General features: G+C 49.7%; 1 protein-coding gene across 2 annotated transcripts in view; it reads left to right on the top strand.

The window, feature by feature from the left end:
- Window positions 1–18,215, top strand: part of igdcc4 (immunoglobulin superfamily, DCC subclass, member 4) — a 229,898-nt gene that overhangs the window by 34,725 nt on the left and 176,958 nt on the right. For both annotated transcript variants that reach the window (XM_038813330.1, XM_038813329.1), the window contains exon 2: window positions 11,215–11,529. In XM_038813330.1, the coding sequence (XP_038669258.1) occupies window positions 11,215–11,529 (315 nt within the window). The remainder of the gene's footprint in view (window positions 1–11,214; window positions 11,530–18,215) is intronic.

The raw sequence follows: 18,215 nt of genomic DNA, 5'->3' as shown, positions 1-18,215 counted from the left end.
CCATGGGTGCTGAGTTTCTGTAGGAGGTCCATCGTGTCGCGACAGAAGCTGGGCGTTCCTTGTACGATGGGTTTCAAGATGCCCTTGATGTAGCCAGAGAGGTTCTCACACAGGGTCCCAATGCCTGATACGATAGGACGGCTGGTGTGTTGGCCTTGTGTATTTTCGGGAGGCAGTAGAAATCTCCCAATGTGGGGAGTACGTGGGATGAGAGCACTTAGAGTGCTCTGAAGGTCTGCATCGAAGGTCTTGATCAATCTGTTGAGTTGGCGGGTGTGTTCCTTGGTTGGATCTGTGGCTAATTGTCTGCAGTGTTCCTGGTTGTTGAGTTGTCGGTACACTTCTTTGCAGTAGTCTGTTCTCTTCAGTATTGTTGTTCGTTTTGCTAAGTGTGCTTTACACTTAATTGGCTCTGTTTTATAACCTTGCTCTAGAGTCGCCAGGTATCTTTATGATACCACCACGAGGTTCAAGTTCAAGTGCTGATCAATAACTCAATACACCAGTTAGTAAGGAATCAAAACACATTTATTATATACATGGTCAATCGCTACTCATACATAAAATACTACAGAACTAGACTATTTCTACCACTAAAGGCCAATACTTAGCTTTGGAAAAGGAACCCACTGGGTTAGGGAACAATGGCCTCTCGTTTGACCCTGAGACTGCAGGCTTCCAGCTGGTATGGACTAAAGGTTAGGAGCGCCTATCTCGTAGTGTGCGTTGACTGAACACTTACTTGTTGGTGCAGCTGCTAGGCAGGTCTCTGTCAACGGTTGTTTCGAGCTGCTGGGAGACCCTGCCAAGAAGGACGAACTGAACTTGGGGACTCTATTTTATAGTCTCCATGGGTTTCGTGCCCTTGTGGGCGGAACCCTGTACCTGGCTCCAATTGATTGAATCATGTTCCAATCGATTGGTTTGATTTCCCCAATACTGGGGCTGTTCCCTGATCGCTGGGCGGTTCTTAAGTGTCCGTTGGCTTCTTTTGTTTTGGACTCCTGCTGGCGCCGAGGAGTCTGGCTTTACCTCGATCATCTATATCTGTTTCTATTGTGCCCGGGAATCGCTCATTAATATGTAGATTGTCGTTAGTTTCAGTGCTGTCTGCTTTCTGCAACTCGAATATACAGGAAAACTTTGCAAACTGCTTGCTTCTCTCAGCCTGTCCATTTTTCCCAGCGTTCTTCGCGAATCTCCATTTTAAACTCGGCAAGTGGCCAACCCAGGTGGCTACAGTATGATGGTGGCCCCTCCTTTGTCTGCTGGTTTGATGACGATGTTGCGGTTGGTCTTGAGAGCGCGGATTGCGTTGCGTTGTGCTTGGGTGACGTTCGGGGCTGTCTTGTGAATCTGACTGATGAATCTGGCATTTGCGACTCCTGACGGCATGAGCATACATGTCGAGTCTAGGGCAGCGGCCTTCCGGAGGGGTCCAATTCGACTCTTTCCTCTTCGGTAGGTGCACCTAAGATCTCTCAATCTGCTGTTCCGGTTCATTGGCTGACTCATTGGGTTCGCTGTCGGCCTCTTGTGGTCTGTGGAAGAACTCCCGGAGCTTCCTTCGCCTGATAATTCCTCCGTGGAGACTGATGAGGTCCATTTTGGTGGTGGTGCAGAAATTGAGTCCTCTGCTGAGGACTTTGATTTTGGCTGGTTGAAGTGTGCAGTCCGACAAGTTGACAACCTATTTCCCTGTATTGTTTTCTACTGTGGTACCGGGGAAGGCTTGGTTGCTGCTGGTGGTGATGCAGTTTCTCAAGCTTCCTGTTCTTGGTGTGCATATAGGGGGCGTAGTATCGTTGTCTCATCTGTTTGGCGGTGTTCCGCAGCTGGTCTGCTGTGTCCTGAGCACAAGTTGAGAATATGGCCTCTATCTTGGTTTCCAGGTTGCAGCGTCTGCTGTAGAGCTGGTGTACAACGTGGTTAAGGAGTGTGAGAGAGGTGCGATGGCAGAGTCTCTCAGCATAGTCTGTGTTGTAGGTCGACATGTATGCTCAAGCATCAGGAGTTGCATCAATGCCAGATTCACCAGTCGGATTCACAAGACAGCCCCGAACGTCACCCAAGCACAATGCAACGCCATCCACGCTCTCGACCAACCGCAACATCGTCATCAAACCAGCAGACAAAGGAGGGGCCACTGCCATACTGAACAGAACGGCTACTGCAAAGAAGTGTACCGACAACTCAACAACCAGGAACACTACAGACAATTAGCTGCAGATCTGACCAAGGAACACACCCGCCAACTCAACAGATTGATCAAGACCTTCGATGCAGACCTTCAGAACGCCCTATGTACGCTCATCCCACGTACTCCCCGCGTTGGGAGATTTCTACTGCCTCCCGAAAATACACAAGTCCAACACACCAGGCCGTCCTATCGTATCAGGCAATGGGACCCTGTGTGAGAACCTCTCTGGCTACATCAAGGGCATCTTGAAACCCATCGTACAAGGAACGCCCAGCTTCTGTCGTGACACGATGGACCTCCTACAGAAACTCAGCACCCATGGACCAGTTGAACCAGGAACATTCTTCGGCACAATGGATGGCTCGGTACTCGACACCAGCATTCCCCCATGATGACGACATTGCTGCAACAGCCTCAGTACTCAACACCGACAACTGTCAATCTCTGGACGCAATTCTGCAACTCATACGCTTCATTCCTGATCACGACGTCTTCACCATCGACAACAAGTTCTTCATCCAGACGCACGGAACAGCCATAGGACCAAATTCGCACCTCAATATGCCAACATCATGCACAAGTTTGAGCAAGACCTCCTCACCGCACAGGACCTTCAACCAACGAAATACACCAGATAAATCGATGACATTTTTTTCCTTTGGACCCACGGCGAAGAATCACTGAAACGAGTACACAATGACATCAATAAGTTCCATCCCACCATCAGACTCGCCATGGACTACTCTCCAAAATCGGTTGCATTCTTGGACACACTCATCTCCATCAAGGACGGTCACCTCAGCACTTTGCTTTACCGCAAGCCCACGGATAAACTCACGATGCTCCACTTCTCCAGCTTCCACCCTAAACACAATAAAAAAGCCATCCCCAATGGACCAGTCCTCCGTATACACAAGATCTGCTCAGACGAGGAGGAGCGTAACAGATATCTAGAGACAATGAAAGATTTGCTTGTACGAACAGGATATGACGCTTGACTCACTGATCGACAGTTCAACGAGCCACAGCAAAAAAAACGCACCGACCTCCTCAGAAGACAAACATGGGACACAACCGACAGAGTACCCTTCATCGTCCAGTACTTCTCCGGAGTGGAGAAACTACGACGACATCTTTGCAGCCTTCAACACGTCAACAGTGAAGGTGAACATCTTGCCAAGGTCATACCCACACCCCTTGCCTTCAAACAACCTTGCATCCTCAAACAAACCATTGTTTGCAGCAAACTACCCAGCCTTCAGAACAGTGACCACGACACCAGACACCCCTGCCATGGCAATCGCTGCAAGACATGCCAGATCATCGACATGGGTACCATCATTATGCGTGAGAACACCACCCACCAGGTATGTGGTACATACTTGTGCGACTCTGCCAACGTTGTCTACCTCATGCGCTGCAGGAAAGGATGGCCCCAAGCGTGGTACATTGGTGAGACCATGCAGACGCTGCGACAGCGGATGAACGGACATCGCGCAACAATCGCCAGGCAGGAATGTTCCTTTCCAGTCGCGGAACACTTCAGCAGTCAAGGGCATTCAGCCTCTGATCTCTGCATTCTCCAAGGCGGCCTTCAGGACGCGCGACAACGCTAAATCGCCGAGGAGAAACTTATAGCCAAGTTCCGCACACGAGTACGGCCTCAACCGGGAACTTGGATTCATGTCGCATTACATTCACCCCCCCACCATCTGGCCTGGGCTTGCGAAATCCTACCAACTGTCATGGCTTTACACAATTCACACCTCTTTAACCTGGGGTTACCCCTTTCTCTGGATCTGTAAAGACTTAATTACCTGCAAATGCTCGCATTCAAAGCATTGTCTTGCATCTTTGACTTTGTCTATATATATGTTTCTGGAACATTCCTCTTCATTCACCTGAGGAAGGAGCTGTGCTCCGAAAGCTAATGTTTGAAACAAACCTGTTGGACTTTAACCTGGTGTTGTAAGACTTCTTACTGTGCCCAACCCAGTCCAACACCGGCATCTTCACACCTTTTTAATTGGAAGTTCCAGTAAATTTAGTTTCAGGCTTCTCCATTTTTCAATTCAGTACCACCTTGGGATTTTAACCAAAACTCAGGGATAATAGTATAACCCATCAGGTCAATTCACTTTTTGGGAGGATTCCATTTAAGGGCAGCACGGTAGCATTGTGGTTAGCATAATTGCTTCACAGCTCCAGGGTCCCAGGTTCGATTCCCGGCTTGGGTCACTGTCTGTGCGGAGTCTGCACGTCCTCCCCGTGTGTGCGTGGGTTTCCTCCGGGTGCTCCGGTTTCCTCCCACAGTCCAAAGATGTGAAGGTTCGGTGGATTGGCCATGATAAATTGCCCTTAGTGTTGGGTGGGGTTACTGGGTTATGGGGATAGGGTAGAGATGTGGGCCTGGGTAGGGTGCTTTTTCCATGGGTCGTACAGACTCGATGGGCCGAATGGCCTCCTTCTGTACTGTAAATTCTATGTCTCTGTGACGTCGTTTGTTGTATATTCACTGATACAGAATTTGCTAAATCTTAATTTAGTTGTACTGTTTAGATCTGCTTTCTGTTGTCTGGGAGAGTTGCTGAACTTTGTGGTAGATGAAATACAGGATGCTATCACAAAGAATTGGCCCTTGAAATTAGCATTGAGCAGGGCAGAAGAACTAAGTGGGTTGCAGATTGATGAGCTCAGTGACCACCTGAACTAGAGAATCCATGATTTATCCCAGCTCTAGCGAATTCAGGCATTCAGGGCGGGGTTCTCAGATCCAGCGGCTGAGTGCTGACGGCGTTTTACGACAGCGTGAACGGGCCGCTGTCAGTAGCGATTCTGGCTCGCAAAAGGGGCTAGGACGGGCGCTGCGAGAAGCGGAGTGGGGGGAAGCAGCCCCAGACTGGCGTCGGATAGGTGCGACACGTTAATGACACTGGCCTGTGTCGCTGAAGATGCGCGAGCGGCACTCAGTCCCAAGACCTGCAAGGTGGCCGCTGCCCGCCGTGCCCCCCCGAGGTTCAGGGACCACGACCTGGACACACTGTTGGACGCGGTGGAGGAGAGGGGGGTGGTCCTATGCCCCAGATGGGGACACCACGACCCGCGCAGCACTGTCCGCCGTTTGTGGAGGGAGGTGGGCAATGCTGTCAGTGTCCAGGGGCACACTCCACGTACTGCCGACCCAGTGCTGGAAGAAGATGCACGACCGTACGAGGGCAGGCAGGGTGAGTACACAGTATCGTGCCCCTGGCACCACCCCCGCATACCACCCACACATGTGAAAGGCAACCCCCACACCCTCCAGGGGGATGGCACAACCCCCTACCTGACCCACATGGGCTGCACCCACCCATGCCAGGCACTTTAGCCGCGTGCCCCGTGCTGCCATGCCATCATTCACCCAACATCTGCGCTGACTGTGTTGGACCGCCTAATGCTGATGTTTGTGCCCCCCCCCCCCCCCCCCCCCCCCCCCCCCCCCCAGGATAAAGACGGCCCTCAACCCCACAGGGAGGGGGAGAGAACCAGAGGGGGTCCACCTGTACTGCACCCGCTCACCGCCCATGTGTAGAGGGCATTGGACCTCGCAGGCGGAGCTGGGGACCGGGAGGTTGCCGGCTGTCAGGTCAGAGGCAAACCAGCAAGTGAGACTCCCCCCACCCCCCCTTCCCCATGCCCCACTGCACCTCCTCACCTCATGGTCCGCTGCACCCCCCTCACCCAGTGGCCCACTGCACCCCCCCCTCACCCCATGGCCCACTGCACTCACTTGACGCCTGACTGCACCCCTCCTCACCCCATGCCGCACTGCACCCGTCCTCGCCTCATGGCCCAGTGCACCTCCCTCACCCCATGCCGCACTGCACCCCCTCACTGCTGTCCGCCTCTCTTATGATACATGCTGTCTTGTGTCTTACAGGACCTGCCGTGGGTGGTCGCGGCCCGTCTGGCATTGCAGGCCCATGGCCAGTGCCAGGCTCAGTGGCTCCCAGGGACGCAGGCCACGGCGGAAAGGCCAGATGCCATGGAAGCCCTTCCACTGACACAGAGGCAATGGGGGCAACCGTGTCGGCCATGGGTCAGGTTATGCAAGGCGTTGGGTGCTTCATGTGCATGCGTCATCCGTGGCCCAGCAGGTCAGGGCTGCCCTCTCACAGGCAGCCATGTGCCAGAGCCAGCTGGACATTGCAGCCATGCTCTGCAGTCTGTCCAAGTCTCAGCAGGTCATCGCTGAGAGCATCGGCGGTATTGCCCAGATGCTGGGTGGCGGCGCATAAGGCCAGAGGGAGGTGACGCAGTCCCAGACAGGGATTGCCCACTCCGAGCTCCATCGCTGTTAACATTCATGTTCAGGTCGAATCCACAGCGGGCCTCCAGGACTGGCAGCGCCAGGTGTCAGTGGTGCCTCGAGGCCTGTCTCTGCTCGCACCCCATCCCAGAGAGAGGCCCGGAGGCCACTGGCACCCCAAGGGAGGAGGAGGGGCTGGGGCCTGTGCCGGTAACTTCTGCAGGGGAGGTCCTGGAACACTGCAGCCCCTCGGACTCCCCCCCCCCCCCCCCCCCCCCCCCCCCCCCCGTCCCTGGTGCATCTGGTGGGCAGCGGCCAGAACAGGGTGGCACCACGCCTTCCAGGATGCCCGAGGAGCAGCCTGGCCTATCCAAGCTCGGCCGCCCCAGGAAACGAGCGCCAACGGGGAGCAAGTCGCAGGGCAGGAATCTCAGCAGTCCGCCTCCACTCCTGCTGTACCGTCAAGGGAAGCACAGAGATGAAGTGGTGGGGCCCATAAGGCCAGGAAGTTAGACACCTAGTAGGTTGGCACGGGTGCAGGGCACAGTTTAGTTATAGGGGCTAGGGCACGTGTACATAACCTTTCTAATTAAACTCACTATTACAGCAATGCAAGCTGCCTCTGTGCTATGTCCGATGTCTGTAGGATCAGGTTGGGGACTGAGTGCCACTGTGGTTGAGGGGTGAACGAACTTGAGCCCTGGTGGGTGTAATGTGCGCCCCTTTCCGGACGTCCAGGCCACCCCACCCCCAGCGATTCGAGAAGGCCATGCAATGGAGTGTCCAGCACTAGACAGGGACCACCCAGGTGGAGGGCGTAAATGTGGCCATGGATCATACATTGTCTAACGATTGTCATAGCTCATCGCAGAGCGGGTGGTCATCATACACCATGGCATCGACCACACCCGCTCCCACGAGCAACCGTGTGAGCCCAGCCCGTTGTGCCGCAGGTGGATGTGTAATGGAGGGGTGTGGTGCATGAGGTTGTGTGGGAGCTAAGGGTGGTGGGTGTTGTGGGAGGTGCGCCTCATGCGTGTTGAGAGGTGGGGGTGAGGTGGTGCCGTACAGTGGGGTCAATGACCGTGCTCAGCGAGCCACTACCACCTAATTGGTAAAATGTGCGGTGATCAATGCCTCCTGTGCTCGCTGGCCAAGCCGGTGGCGTCGTGTAGTCTCCCTTCCATATCCTTATCCCATGTCCCATCGATTTGCCCCCCTCCCCCCATTCCCATCCTCCTCATCTGGAGAGCCATGCACTTCCACGGGCTCCACCTCAGCCTCCTCCTCCTCCTCCAGCACATCGCCCCTCTGCTGGGCTATGTTGTGCAGGACGTAACAGACCACAACGATACGGCCGACCCGCTCCGCCGGTACTGGAGGGCCCCTCCAGAGCGGTCCAGACACCTGAAGCGCTTCTTCAGCAGCCCAACGCACCTCTCGACCACACCCATGGTTGCTGCATTGGCCTCATTGTAGCGGTTCTCCGCGTCGGTCTGTGCCCTCCGTATAGTTGTCATCAGCTATGACCACAACGGGTAACCCTTGTCGCCCAGCAACCAGCCCCGCAGCCAGGGGGGTATCCCTTGAATATGGCAGGAATGCACGATTGGGCCAGGATAAACGCGTCATGTACACTGCCTGGGTAACGGGCGCAGAAATGCAGGATCTTCATCTGGTGGTCATAGATCTCCCTGTTCTCCGCTGGTGGCTGCATGGCGACGTGCATCCCATCGATCACCCCCTGGACCATGGGTATCCTGGCCACGGCTGCGAATCCTGCTTCCCGGGCATTCTGGTGGGCCTGGTCCACAGGGAACTGGATTTAGCAGGCCACAGTGTCGTACAGGGTGTCAGTCACTGCATGGATGCACCAGTGCACCGATGCCTGGGAGATGCCGGACAGGTCCCCACTCGGCGACTGGAACGACCCTGTGGCATAAAAGTTCAGGGCCATCGTAATCTTGACGGCCATCGGGACAACATGTCCTCCCCCAGTTCCATGCGGTGCCAGGTGTGCTGTTAGGTGGCAGATATGGGCAACGGTCTCCCGGCTCATCCGGCGTCTCCTCCTGCATGCCCTGTCCGGCAGGCCCTCGAAAAACATGCGGTGCCGGTAGACACGAGGCCTCATCGGGCGCCCCGGCGCCGTGGCACTTCCACCTCCTCCACCTCCTCCTCTTCTACCTCCTCCTCCTCCTCCTTTCCCCTCCTCCCCATCCACATCGGTATCCTCATCCACATTGGTATCCTCATCCTGTGCCTCGCCCCTGTCATTGTCCTCCTCCTCCTGCGCTTGTCGGGCGGGTGGCCCTGCAGCCTGAGCGGGTACCACCTGACCCTGTGCAACCCGTCCCTCTGCACCCGCCGCCTTTCTGAGCCGCCTGCACCGACGCTGCCACAGGGCTGTATGCAGGGCAGCGGCCCCCGCCACGGCGGCCAACATCGCTGGCTTGTGCCCAAACACTATGATCTCCGGGGGGGGGGGGGGGGGGGGGGTAGACAACAAGTTTCTAAAGGTTGGCGTGTTGGTTCCTAGCGTGTCGATTTGTGTAACTGACTGCAACCTGGATGTTGTAAATTCCTGCACGTTTACTTTGGGGTTGTAGATGGTCACTTTGGTGCGTAACTGAAAGAGCACTGTTTTGTCAGAGGTGCTATCTTCTAGATGACATAGTAAATCTACTCTGATGGATGTAAAGATCCAGTAGAACTATTTGAAGATGTGCAGGGGAGTTCTGCCAATGTTATGATTTATATTTACCCATTACTAACTGAGCAACCAATGTCTAACTTACCAATGATCTCATTGCATGGTAGCACAGAGGTTAGCACTGTCGCTTCACAGCGCCAGGGTCCCAGGTTCGATTCCCGGCTTGGGTCACTGTTTCTGTGAAGTTTGCATGTTCTCCTTGTGTCTGCGTGGGTTTCCTCCGGGTGCTCCGATTTCCTCTCTCTAATCCTGAAAGATGTGCTGTTGGGGAATTTGGGCATTCTGAATTCTCGCACTGTGCACCCGAACAAGCGCCGGAATGTGGCGACTCGGGGATTTTCACAGTAACGTCATTGCAGTGATAATGTAAGCCTACTTGTGACAATAAAGATTATTATTATTATATCGACTACACTTTAAAAGTAATTGGTGGAGAGCGCATATTGAATGTTCCAAAGATACGAAATGCATTATATGAATGCAGGTTTGTTTTCATGCAGTAAGCTGTAGTCCTTGCGTTTAGGGAAAAATAGATGCAAAATTATTTTTCTCTAAGATTATTAAAATATTGTTTCTCAGAATTTATCCCAAAAGACTATGTTGTAAGAAAGCTATGTTAAGTTCTAGTAAAATAGTTCTTTGTTTAATAAGTTTGCAATATTTTGCGATATATTTCTATGTATTATTCAGTTGCTGGAATGTCACACACCTTGTTATACCTGTTTAAAAATAAAGAATTGACATAAATTGCCTATTTGTCAAACACACCTCTCAATGTAATACTTGGGGGTATACCCAGCATTCCATCTCTTATGACTTATTCTATGATACTTTAATACTCTCTGTGCCTCAGTGTATTGGGGTGGGGTGGATAATGATGGGCCTGCAGCCAACAATGTCCGTAAGAAAATGTTGGTATTCTATCAGTTTCAGAATTATGTGCTGACAAAATATGGAAAAAAGGATTTATAATAAATTCAGGAACTGTATTTAGTATGTCGCCTATCGATTGGTTCCTTTCTAGTAAGTTAATTTCAAGACCCATTTGATTGTTTCTATGAACTAATTGGTCATGTTTAGTGTTGAGTCTGGTCAAACAAATGTTTCTGTCAACCGTATCATTTGACGCTTCGTTATTCCTTTTGAGAAGTGGGAATGTTGCACATGGGAAGGTAAAATAATCAGTCCTTTCACTTACCTGCATTGAGTTTCATCTTTCATTGTTCTACCCATAATTATTTTGCACAGCTCTAGGATCTGTATCCTCTGATTTCATTGCCTTTCCCAATTTGGTATCAGCAAATTTGAGCTCCAGTCTGAACATACATTTATGTGCTTTATAATGTGCAGATATTTATTGCATTTGTAGTCTTTTCATCTGCTTTACTATCACTTTTTATATATTTAAAATTTAAAAATAAAGTTCTTCCCTTCCAAGGACTAATGATGTTCTTGGGTGGACTTGTGGATTCAACCACCAATTCCCCGTATTTGTGGGTAAACATGTTGTTAAAAAGAAGAAACTATTCCACCCTGACTATGGTTTTCAAGTTATATAACGAGTAAAGCACCATGTCATAGAATGCATAACCATCCTATATAAACCTTCACTGGGAAATGATGTCCATGGTCCTGTTATATTGTTAATTAATGTAGTTTCCTGTAGTGTATTGGTCATTAATAAAAACTAACAAATAAGTTCCAAATATTATTTTAAACTACAGATGAAATAAATGTTTTAATGTATGTTATTCACTATACTTCATATATACTGCAATTTATAAACTTCAGTTTTGGAGTATAGCAATATAGTTCTGAAAAAAAAAATCACTTGTCTGAAGAATTATATTGTGAAAGAGTACAGTATTGAATTGCACTAAACAACATGTGCATTTTATTTCCAATAAAACAGCTGATAGAATTGGTTTGAGTTTTTGTGAAACACATCACGTGCATTCTTTTCAACTGTTTTCAAATTCTAATTTGCTCTTTTTTTTTCTTTCTTTAATCTAGACAAAGTGAATTCTCTGAATTTGAGCTGCAGTGTTGGCCCTGTGCATGTAGTACTGCAACCTAACCAAACTGTGGTGTTGGATTGCAACCTACCGGCAGTTGACCAGCCTGCCAACATAACGTGGAAGAAAGGGGGAATTCCTGTTGTGGATCAAGAACCACACCATATATTTCCCAATGGATCACTATACATTTCAGATGTACCAAGGGATTCTACTAATCAAGATGGAGGCAGCAGTGAAGGGAGTTATACCTGTATGTCCCAGAATTCATTTGGGGCCACAACTAGTAGGACTGCATTGATCAGGTTTTCTAGTAAGTGTTTTTACATTCATTTTTGATGGCTGTTAAGAGAACATCTTCAAGACATTCATATTTTAGATGATTGAAAAATTATCTAATCACATTTGTTCAACCAATAACAAATTGATTACAGGACTATTTTCTGTTAAAAGTTCATTATATGAATTATATATAATACTATAGAGTTATATAGCTGCAAACTCAAATCATTTTGCTCAATGGGTTATAATAACCATATTGGAAAATGTTGCTGGATTGAAGAAAGCTGCCTTCAAGGATAACCCAAAGCTGTTTTATCAATACATTAAGCACAGAAGGACAACTAAGGAAAGAGTAGGGCCCATAAAAGGCCAAAAGAAAATGATCTCTGTGTTGTAACGGAAGATGTAGGTATGCTTCTTAATGAATACTTTGCATTCATTTTCACAATTATAGCTAAGGAGGAGGAGTGTAAAATATTGGATACGATAAACATCCGCAGAGAGGAAGTATTAAGGGGATTAGCATCCTTGAATGTGGATAAATCACCCGGATGAAATATTAAAGGAAGCCAGGGAGGAAATAATGGATCCTGTGACCATCATTTTCCAATCTTCACTGGGTGCAGGTGTGGTGCTAGAGAATTGGAGGGCTACTAATGTTGTATGTACCCTTGTTTAAAAAAGGAGTGAGGGGTAGATCGACTAATTAAAGGCCAGTAAGTCTAACCTCTTGGTAGTGGGCAGATTATTGGAATCAATTCTAAAAAAGGATAAACTGTCACTTAAAAAACATGGAGTAATCAGAACACTCAGCATTGATTGTTAAGGAAAGATCATGGGCGGAATTCTCCCCTACCCGGCGGGGCGGGGGGTCCCGGCGTAGCGGAGTGGCGCCAACCACTCCGGCGTCAGGCCTCCCCAAAGGTGCGGAATTCTCCGCACCTTTAGGGTCCAAGCCCTCACATTGAGTGGCTAGGCCCGCGCCGGAGCGGTTGGCACCACACCGACTGGCGCCAAAGCCAGCAACAACGGCCTTTGACGCCCGCCGCTCGGCGCTGGGTCTGTCCGAAAGGCCTTCGCTGGTTCGCGCATGCGCCGGTGCGTCAGCTGCCGCTGACATCACCACGGGCGCATGCGCGCTGGGGGATTCTCTTCCGCCTCTGCCATGGTGGAGGCCGTGGCGGCAGCGAAAGAAAAAGAGTGCCCCCATGCACTGGCCCACCTGCCGATCGGTGGGCCCCGATCGCGGGCCTGGCCACCGTGGGGGCACCCCCTGGGGTCCGATTGCCCCGCGCCCCCCCGGGGGCCCGCTCGCGCCGCCGATCCCGCCGCACAGAAGTGGTTCAAACCACGGTGGCGGGAGAGGCCTCTCAGCGGCGGGACTTCGGCCCATTCGGGCCGGAGAATAACGGCAGCACAGAAACCCGTAGCCTCCCGCCGGCCCCTGCCATTCTCTGAGGCGGGCGGCGGGATTGGCGGCACGCCGACTTTCTGCGGGTGGGAGAATTCTGGACATGGCGTGGGTGGGATTTTCGGCGGCCCCGGGCGATTCTCCGACCCTGCTGGGGTCAGAGAATTTCGCCCCATGTCTGACCAACTTGATTGAACTTTTTGAGGAGGTAACAAGGAGGATTGATAAGGGCAGGTAATGTGGCCTACATAGATATTAGCAGTGCTTTTGACATGGCAGACTAGTTCAAAAAAAAGTCCATGGGAAATGTAGCAAGCTGAATACAAAATTTGCTCAATGATAGGAAACAATGGGTAATGGTTAATATGGTTTTATGGTTAATAGGTGTTGTTGTGACTGAAAGGTTGTTTCCAGTGGGGTTCCTCAGGATTCAGTACTAGCTCCCTGCTTTTTCTGGTGTGTATATAAATTATTTGGACTTTATTATAGGGAGCATGATTAAGACTTTTGCAGAAGACATAAACATGTTGCATAGCTGATAGTGAGGAAATTGGTTGGGGACTGCAGGAAGATATCAGTGGATTGGTTGGTGGTCAGAAAAGTGGTAATGGAATTCAACCCGGAAGTGTGAGATTATGCATTTGGGGAGGCCAAACAAGTCAAAGGAATGCACAACAAATGGGATGGCACTGAGAGGTGCAGAGGAACTGAGGGACCTTGGAAGTGCATAACCACAGATCCCTGAATACAGCAGGTTGGGTCAAAAAGGTGGTCAAAAAGGAAGATTGGAATACTTTGCTTTATTAACTGAGTGGAAGGGATAGCAATCAAATGGGCTGGTTTGTCGTGGATGTTGTCGAGCTTCTTGAGTGTTGGTGGAGCTGCACTCTTCCAGGCAAGTAGAGAATATTCTCTACAGTGGCATAGTGGTTAGCACAATTGCTTCACAGCTCCAGGGTGCCAGGTTCGATTCCCGTTTTGGGTCACTGTCTATGTGGTGTCTGCATGTTCTCTTCCCGTGCGTGCGTGGGTTTCCTCCAGATGCTCCGATTTCCTCCCACAGTCCAAAGATGTGCAGGTTTGTTGCAATGGCCATTCTAAATTGCCCTTAGTGTCCAAAAAGGTTCACTGGGTTGACGGGGAAAGAGGGGATAAGGTGGAGGCGTGGGGCTTAAGTAGCGTGCTCTTTCCAAGGGCCGATGCAGACTCGATGGGCTGAATGGCCTCCTTCTGCACTGTAAATTCTATGACTCCATGACACTCCTGACTTGTGCCTTGTAGATGATGGACATGATTTGGAAGGGTTAGGCAGTGAGTTACTCGCCGTAGAATTCCTAGCCTTTGACCTGCTCTGGTAGCCACAGGCAAGTTGGTGGCATCGGCCAATACATATGCTTGAATTGGGATGATGCGACAGTGGCTTTCATTCCAGATCTGGATATGCAATAGCTAGTTTTTGGATGAGATTTAAACTGTACTTGATCCTAAATTAGACTGCTCTAGGCCCACGTTCTTGGCTCCATTGGGCGTAGTAAAGGATCATAGAATCCCTACATTGCAGAGAGAGGCCATTCGGCCCATCAGGTCCACACCAACTTTCCAAAAGAGCACCCCACTTAGGCCCACGTCCCTGTCCTGTCCCCTTTAACCATACCTAACCCTTGAACACTAAGGGGCAATTTAGCATGGCCAACCTACCTAACCTGCATGTCTTTGGACTGTGGGACGAAACCGGAGCACCTGGAGAAAACCCTTGTAGGCACGGGGAGAACGTGCATATTCCATGCAATCACCCAAGGCCGGAATTAAACCCGGGTACCTAGCGCTGGGAGGGAGCAGTGCTAACCACCGTGCCACCATATGATGCAGATGGGGCTGCAGTAGATCTGTGGTGGTTTTTACACCCAAGGATAAGGAATTTTCGTTCTTTCCGGTCCACAAAGTTTATTCCAGGATTTACCTTTTCTGGTAGCTAGGTCTCTAGGTGAAGAAGGTGGAATACTTCGCCATTGTCATTTCAGACCTTGTTCCATATTTGGTGGACTTGATTCTGGAGTGGGGTCCCGCTCAGTGCCAACCGTGGAGATTGGATGCAGTGTTACTGGCGGGTAAGGTGTTTTGTGGGTGTATATCTAAGGCTATTGAGGAGTATGTCGGGTTCAATAAAAATAAGTCTGTCTAATCCTCCATGCTCTGGGAAGCCTTGAAGGCCGTTATTCGAGGAGAGATGATATGTAAGGCACATATCGATAGGGAGGGTAAGGGTGGAGCAGCAGAGGTTGGTGGATGCTATCCTTGAGGTGGACTGCAGGTATTTAAGTGATCCTACCCCGGAGCTCCTGGCGAGCAGGAAGTAGCTGTAGGCATAGTTTGAACAGTTCTCCACAGGCAAGACTGTGAGCTAGCTGCGATGCTTGAAGGTTTTTTAAAAAAAACGCCTATAGGGAGAAGACCAGCTGTGTTTTAGCTCATCAGCTGAGGTGACAGGTGGCTTCCCGGGAGATTATTCCAAACAGGGATTTGAGTGGCAGCTTCGTTTCTGCCCCAGGTAAAGGTAATGCTGTTTTTAAGCATTTTATAAGAGTCTCTCCAGATGAGAGCCCCCGGAGGGTGGTGGGTGTGTGGGTGGGGAGGGGGGGGGGGGGGGGGGGGGGGGGGGGGGGGGGGGTGGAGGAGATCAAGCCCTGAAGAGATACTGGGTTGATGCAAACAGATAAAGCTCTTGGCCTCGATGGGTCCCATCTAATTTTACAAGACGTTTGAGGGTCAGTCAGTTGACTCCATTGATGGTTGACATGTCTAATAATTCCTTGTCCTGGGGGTCTTTGCCCACTTCACTTTCATAGGCTTTTAGCTCTCTAATATTGAAGAAAGATAAGGACCCCATGGAATGTGGGTTATATCAATCTATATTGCTATTGAACGTGGATGCCAAGCTTACTTGTTAAGTGTTGGATTTGTCGCTGGAGCCCTGTCTCCCATGGGTGATTGCGAAAGACCAGACATTTTTGTCAAGAGTCTGCAATTGTCAGATAATATTCGGTGACTGTTGAATGTTGCTCTTACCCCTCTGCTGAACCTGAGCTGGAGTGATTTTTATCTATGGGTGCTCAGAAAGCATTTGATAGGGTGGAATGGAGGTACGGTTTTGAGGTCCTTGAGAGGTTCTGGGGCAAAGTTTGTTTTGTGGGTTAGGTTATTGTATAGGGCCCTCTCGGCTAGTGTCCGCACTAGCGCTTTGAGTTTGGGATACTTCCTATTGAATAGGGGGACAAGATAGGGGTGTCCGCTGCCTCCCCATCTATTTTCATTAGCAATTGAATCCTTAGCCATTGCTTTGAGAGCTTCAGGTAAATGGAAGAAGATAAGGAGGGGGGGGGGGGGGGGGGGGGGGGGGGGTGCAATTTGTGGGTAAGTTTAAGTCTGCCTTGCAAAGGTGGGATAACTTTCCCTGTCCTTGACGGGCAGAGTCCAGTCTGTTAAAATAAATATCCTCCTAAGAGTTTTGTTTCTTTTTCAGTGTCTTCCCATTTTTCTCCCAATATCTTTTTTTTGATAAGATTAATAGGTTGGTAATATCCTTTATATGGGCGGGCAAGACTCCGAGGATCCGTAGAGGGAGATAATGTTGGGGGGCCTAGTGTTTCCCAGTTTGCTCTTCTATTATTGGGCAGCCAATATTGAGAAGATGCTGGGGTGGTGCAGTGATCCATTTCCGTGTGGGGACAGATGGAGGCAAGTTTGTGTAGGGGCTCTAGTTTGGATGCATTAGTGATGGGTTCGCTGCCGTTTTCTCCAGTGAGGTACTCTGAACTCGGTGGTTCTATCCACTCTAAGGATATGGAAGCAATGTAGGCAGCTTTTTAAGCTTGGGTCCATGTCTATTTTGGCCCCTATTTGTGATAACCACGTTGTTGAGCCCTCTAGATTAGGTGTGATATTTGGATTGTGGGGAGGGAATGGGCTTGAGAGATTGAGGGATTTATTTGTGGAGGGGCGATTTGCTAGCCTGGAGGAACTATTGTGAAGTTAGACTTTCTGACAATCTCTTAAATCCGAAAAACCAATGGAATAACCTTTGAAGTGTAGAAACGACTTTAAAGTGGGAAGGAAAGGTAAACAATAAAAGATCTAGATGCCACTTGTGAAAAGAATGGAGGAGTTTGGTAAAGCAGCTACTTGATTTAATTTCACTGTGAGCAGCAAACCCAGATTGCTAGATGAAGGTCATGCGTGGAACCCGGTGTGTCATTTGAAAAGAGTGTTTAGGACTTTGTATGGTGGTTTTGTTATGGATGGAACAATGGACATTGCATATACTGTGGTTGCATGAGGGACTGCAAGATGGACAAATCAAATAATAATGGGGTGCTGGAAAATTAAATAAATGATTCCTTCTAGAAAGTAGGAGAGGGAATACTCGGGGTAGGGAATGGTTATGTTTAAATTTGTAAGGGACAGCACTGTGGCACAGTGATTAGCACTGCTGCCTCACGGTGCCGAGGACCTGGGTTCGATCCCGGGCCTGGGTCACTGTCCGTGTGGAGTTTGCACATTCTCCCTGTGTCTGCGTGGCTCTCACCCCCACAACCTAAAAAGATGTGCAGGGTAGGTGAATTGGCCGTGCTAAATTACCCATTGGAAAAAAAAGAATTTTTAAAAATGTTTCAATTTGTGTGGTAGTGTGGATGTCAGATTGTTTCCAGATTAAAGTGTGTCATGCTGGTAATTATGTTCAGCTTCATTCTTTTCAAGACAGAACTTTGACTAAATGGGTGAAAAAACAAACCAATGATGTTGTAGAATAGGAAAAAATCATGAAAACACTAGATGTGTTCTTTGTGACAATGCTTGCTCGCACACAAATGTTATAGGGCGGCATGGTAGCACAGTGGTTATTCACCGCTAGGGTCCCAGGTTTGATTCCCAGCTTGGTCACTGTTTGTGCGGAGTCTGCATGTTCTCCATGTGTCTGTGTGGGTTTCCTCCAGGTGATCCGGTTTCCTCCCACAAGTCCCGAAAGTTAGGTGAATTGGTCATTCTGAATTCTCCATCTGTGTACCCGAACAGGTGCCGGAGTTGTAGAAGCTGCAGAGATAGATCAAATGTAATGATTTTAGAGTTTAAGATAAAGGTGCTGAATATAGCTTTTAAACTTTAGATGTGCCTATCTTTTACTGTTCCAACACAATTTTATGTTCTTTTGCTGAAACTGATTCAGCACTAACCACTCTTGTGTCCCAACTGGCATCTTTGATGTTTGATACACTCTCATAGGTTAGCTATATTAAGTTACAATTGTCAGA

Source organism: Scyliorhinus canicula, chromosome 12, assembly GCF_902713615.1.
Source record: "Scyliorhinus canicula chromosome 12, sScyCan1.1, whole genome shotgun sequence".
Lineage (NCBI taxonomy): Eukaryota > Metazoa > Chordata > Chondrichthyes > Carcharhiniformes > Scyliorhinidae > Scyliorhinus > Scyliorhinus canicula.
Note: the sequence above shows the minus strand (reverse complement) of the source record. Positions and strands in the feature narration are given on the sequence as shown.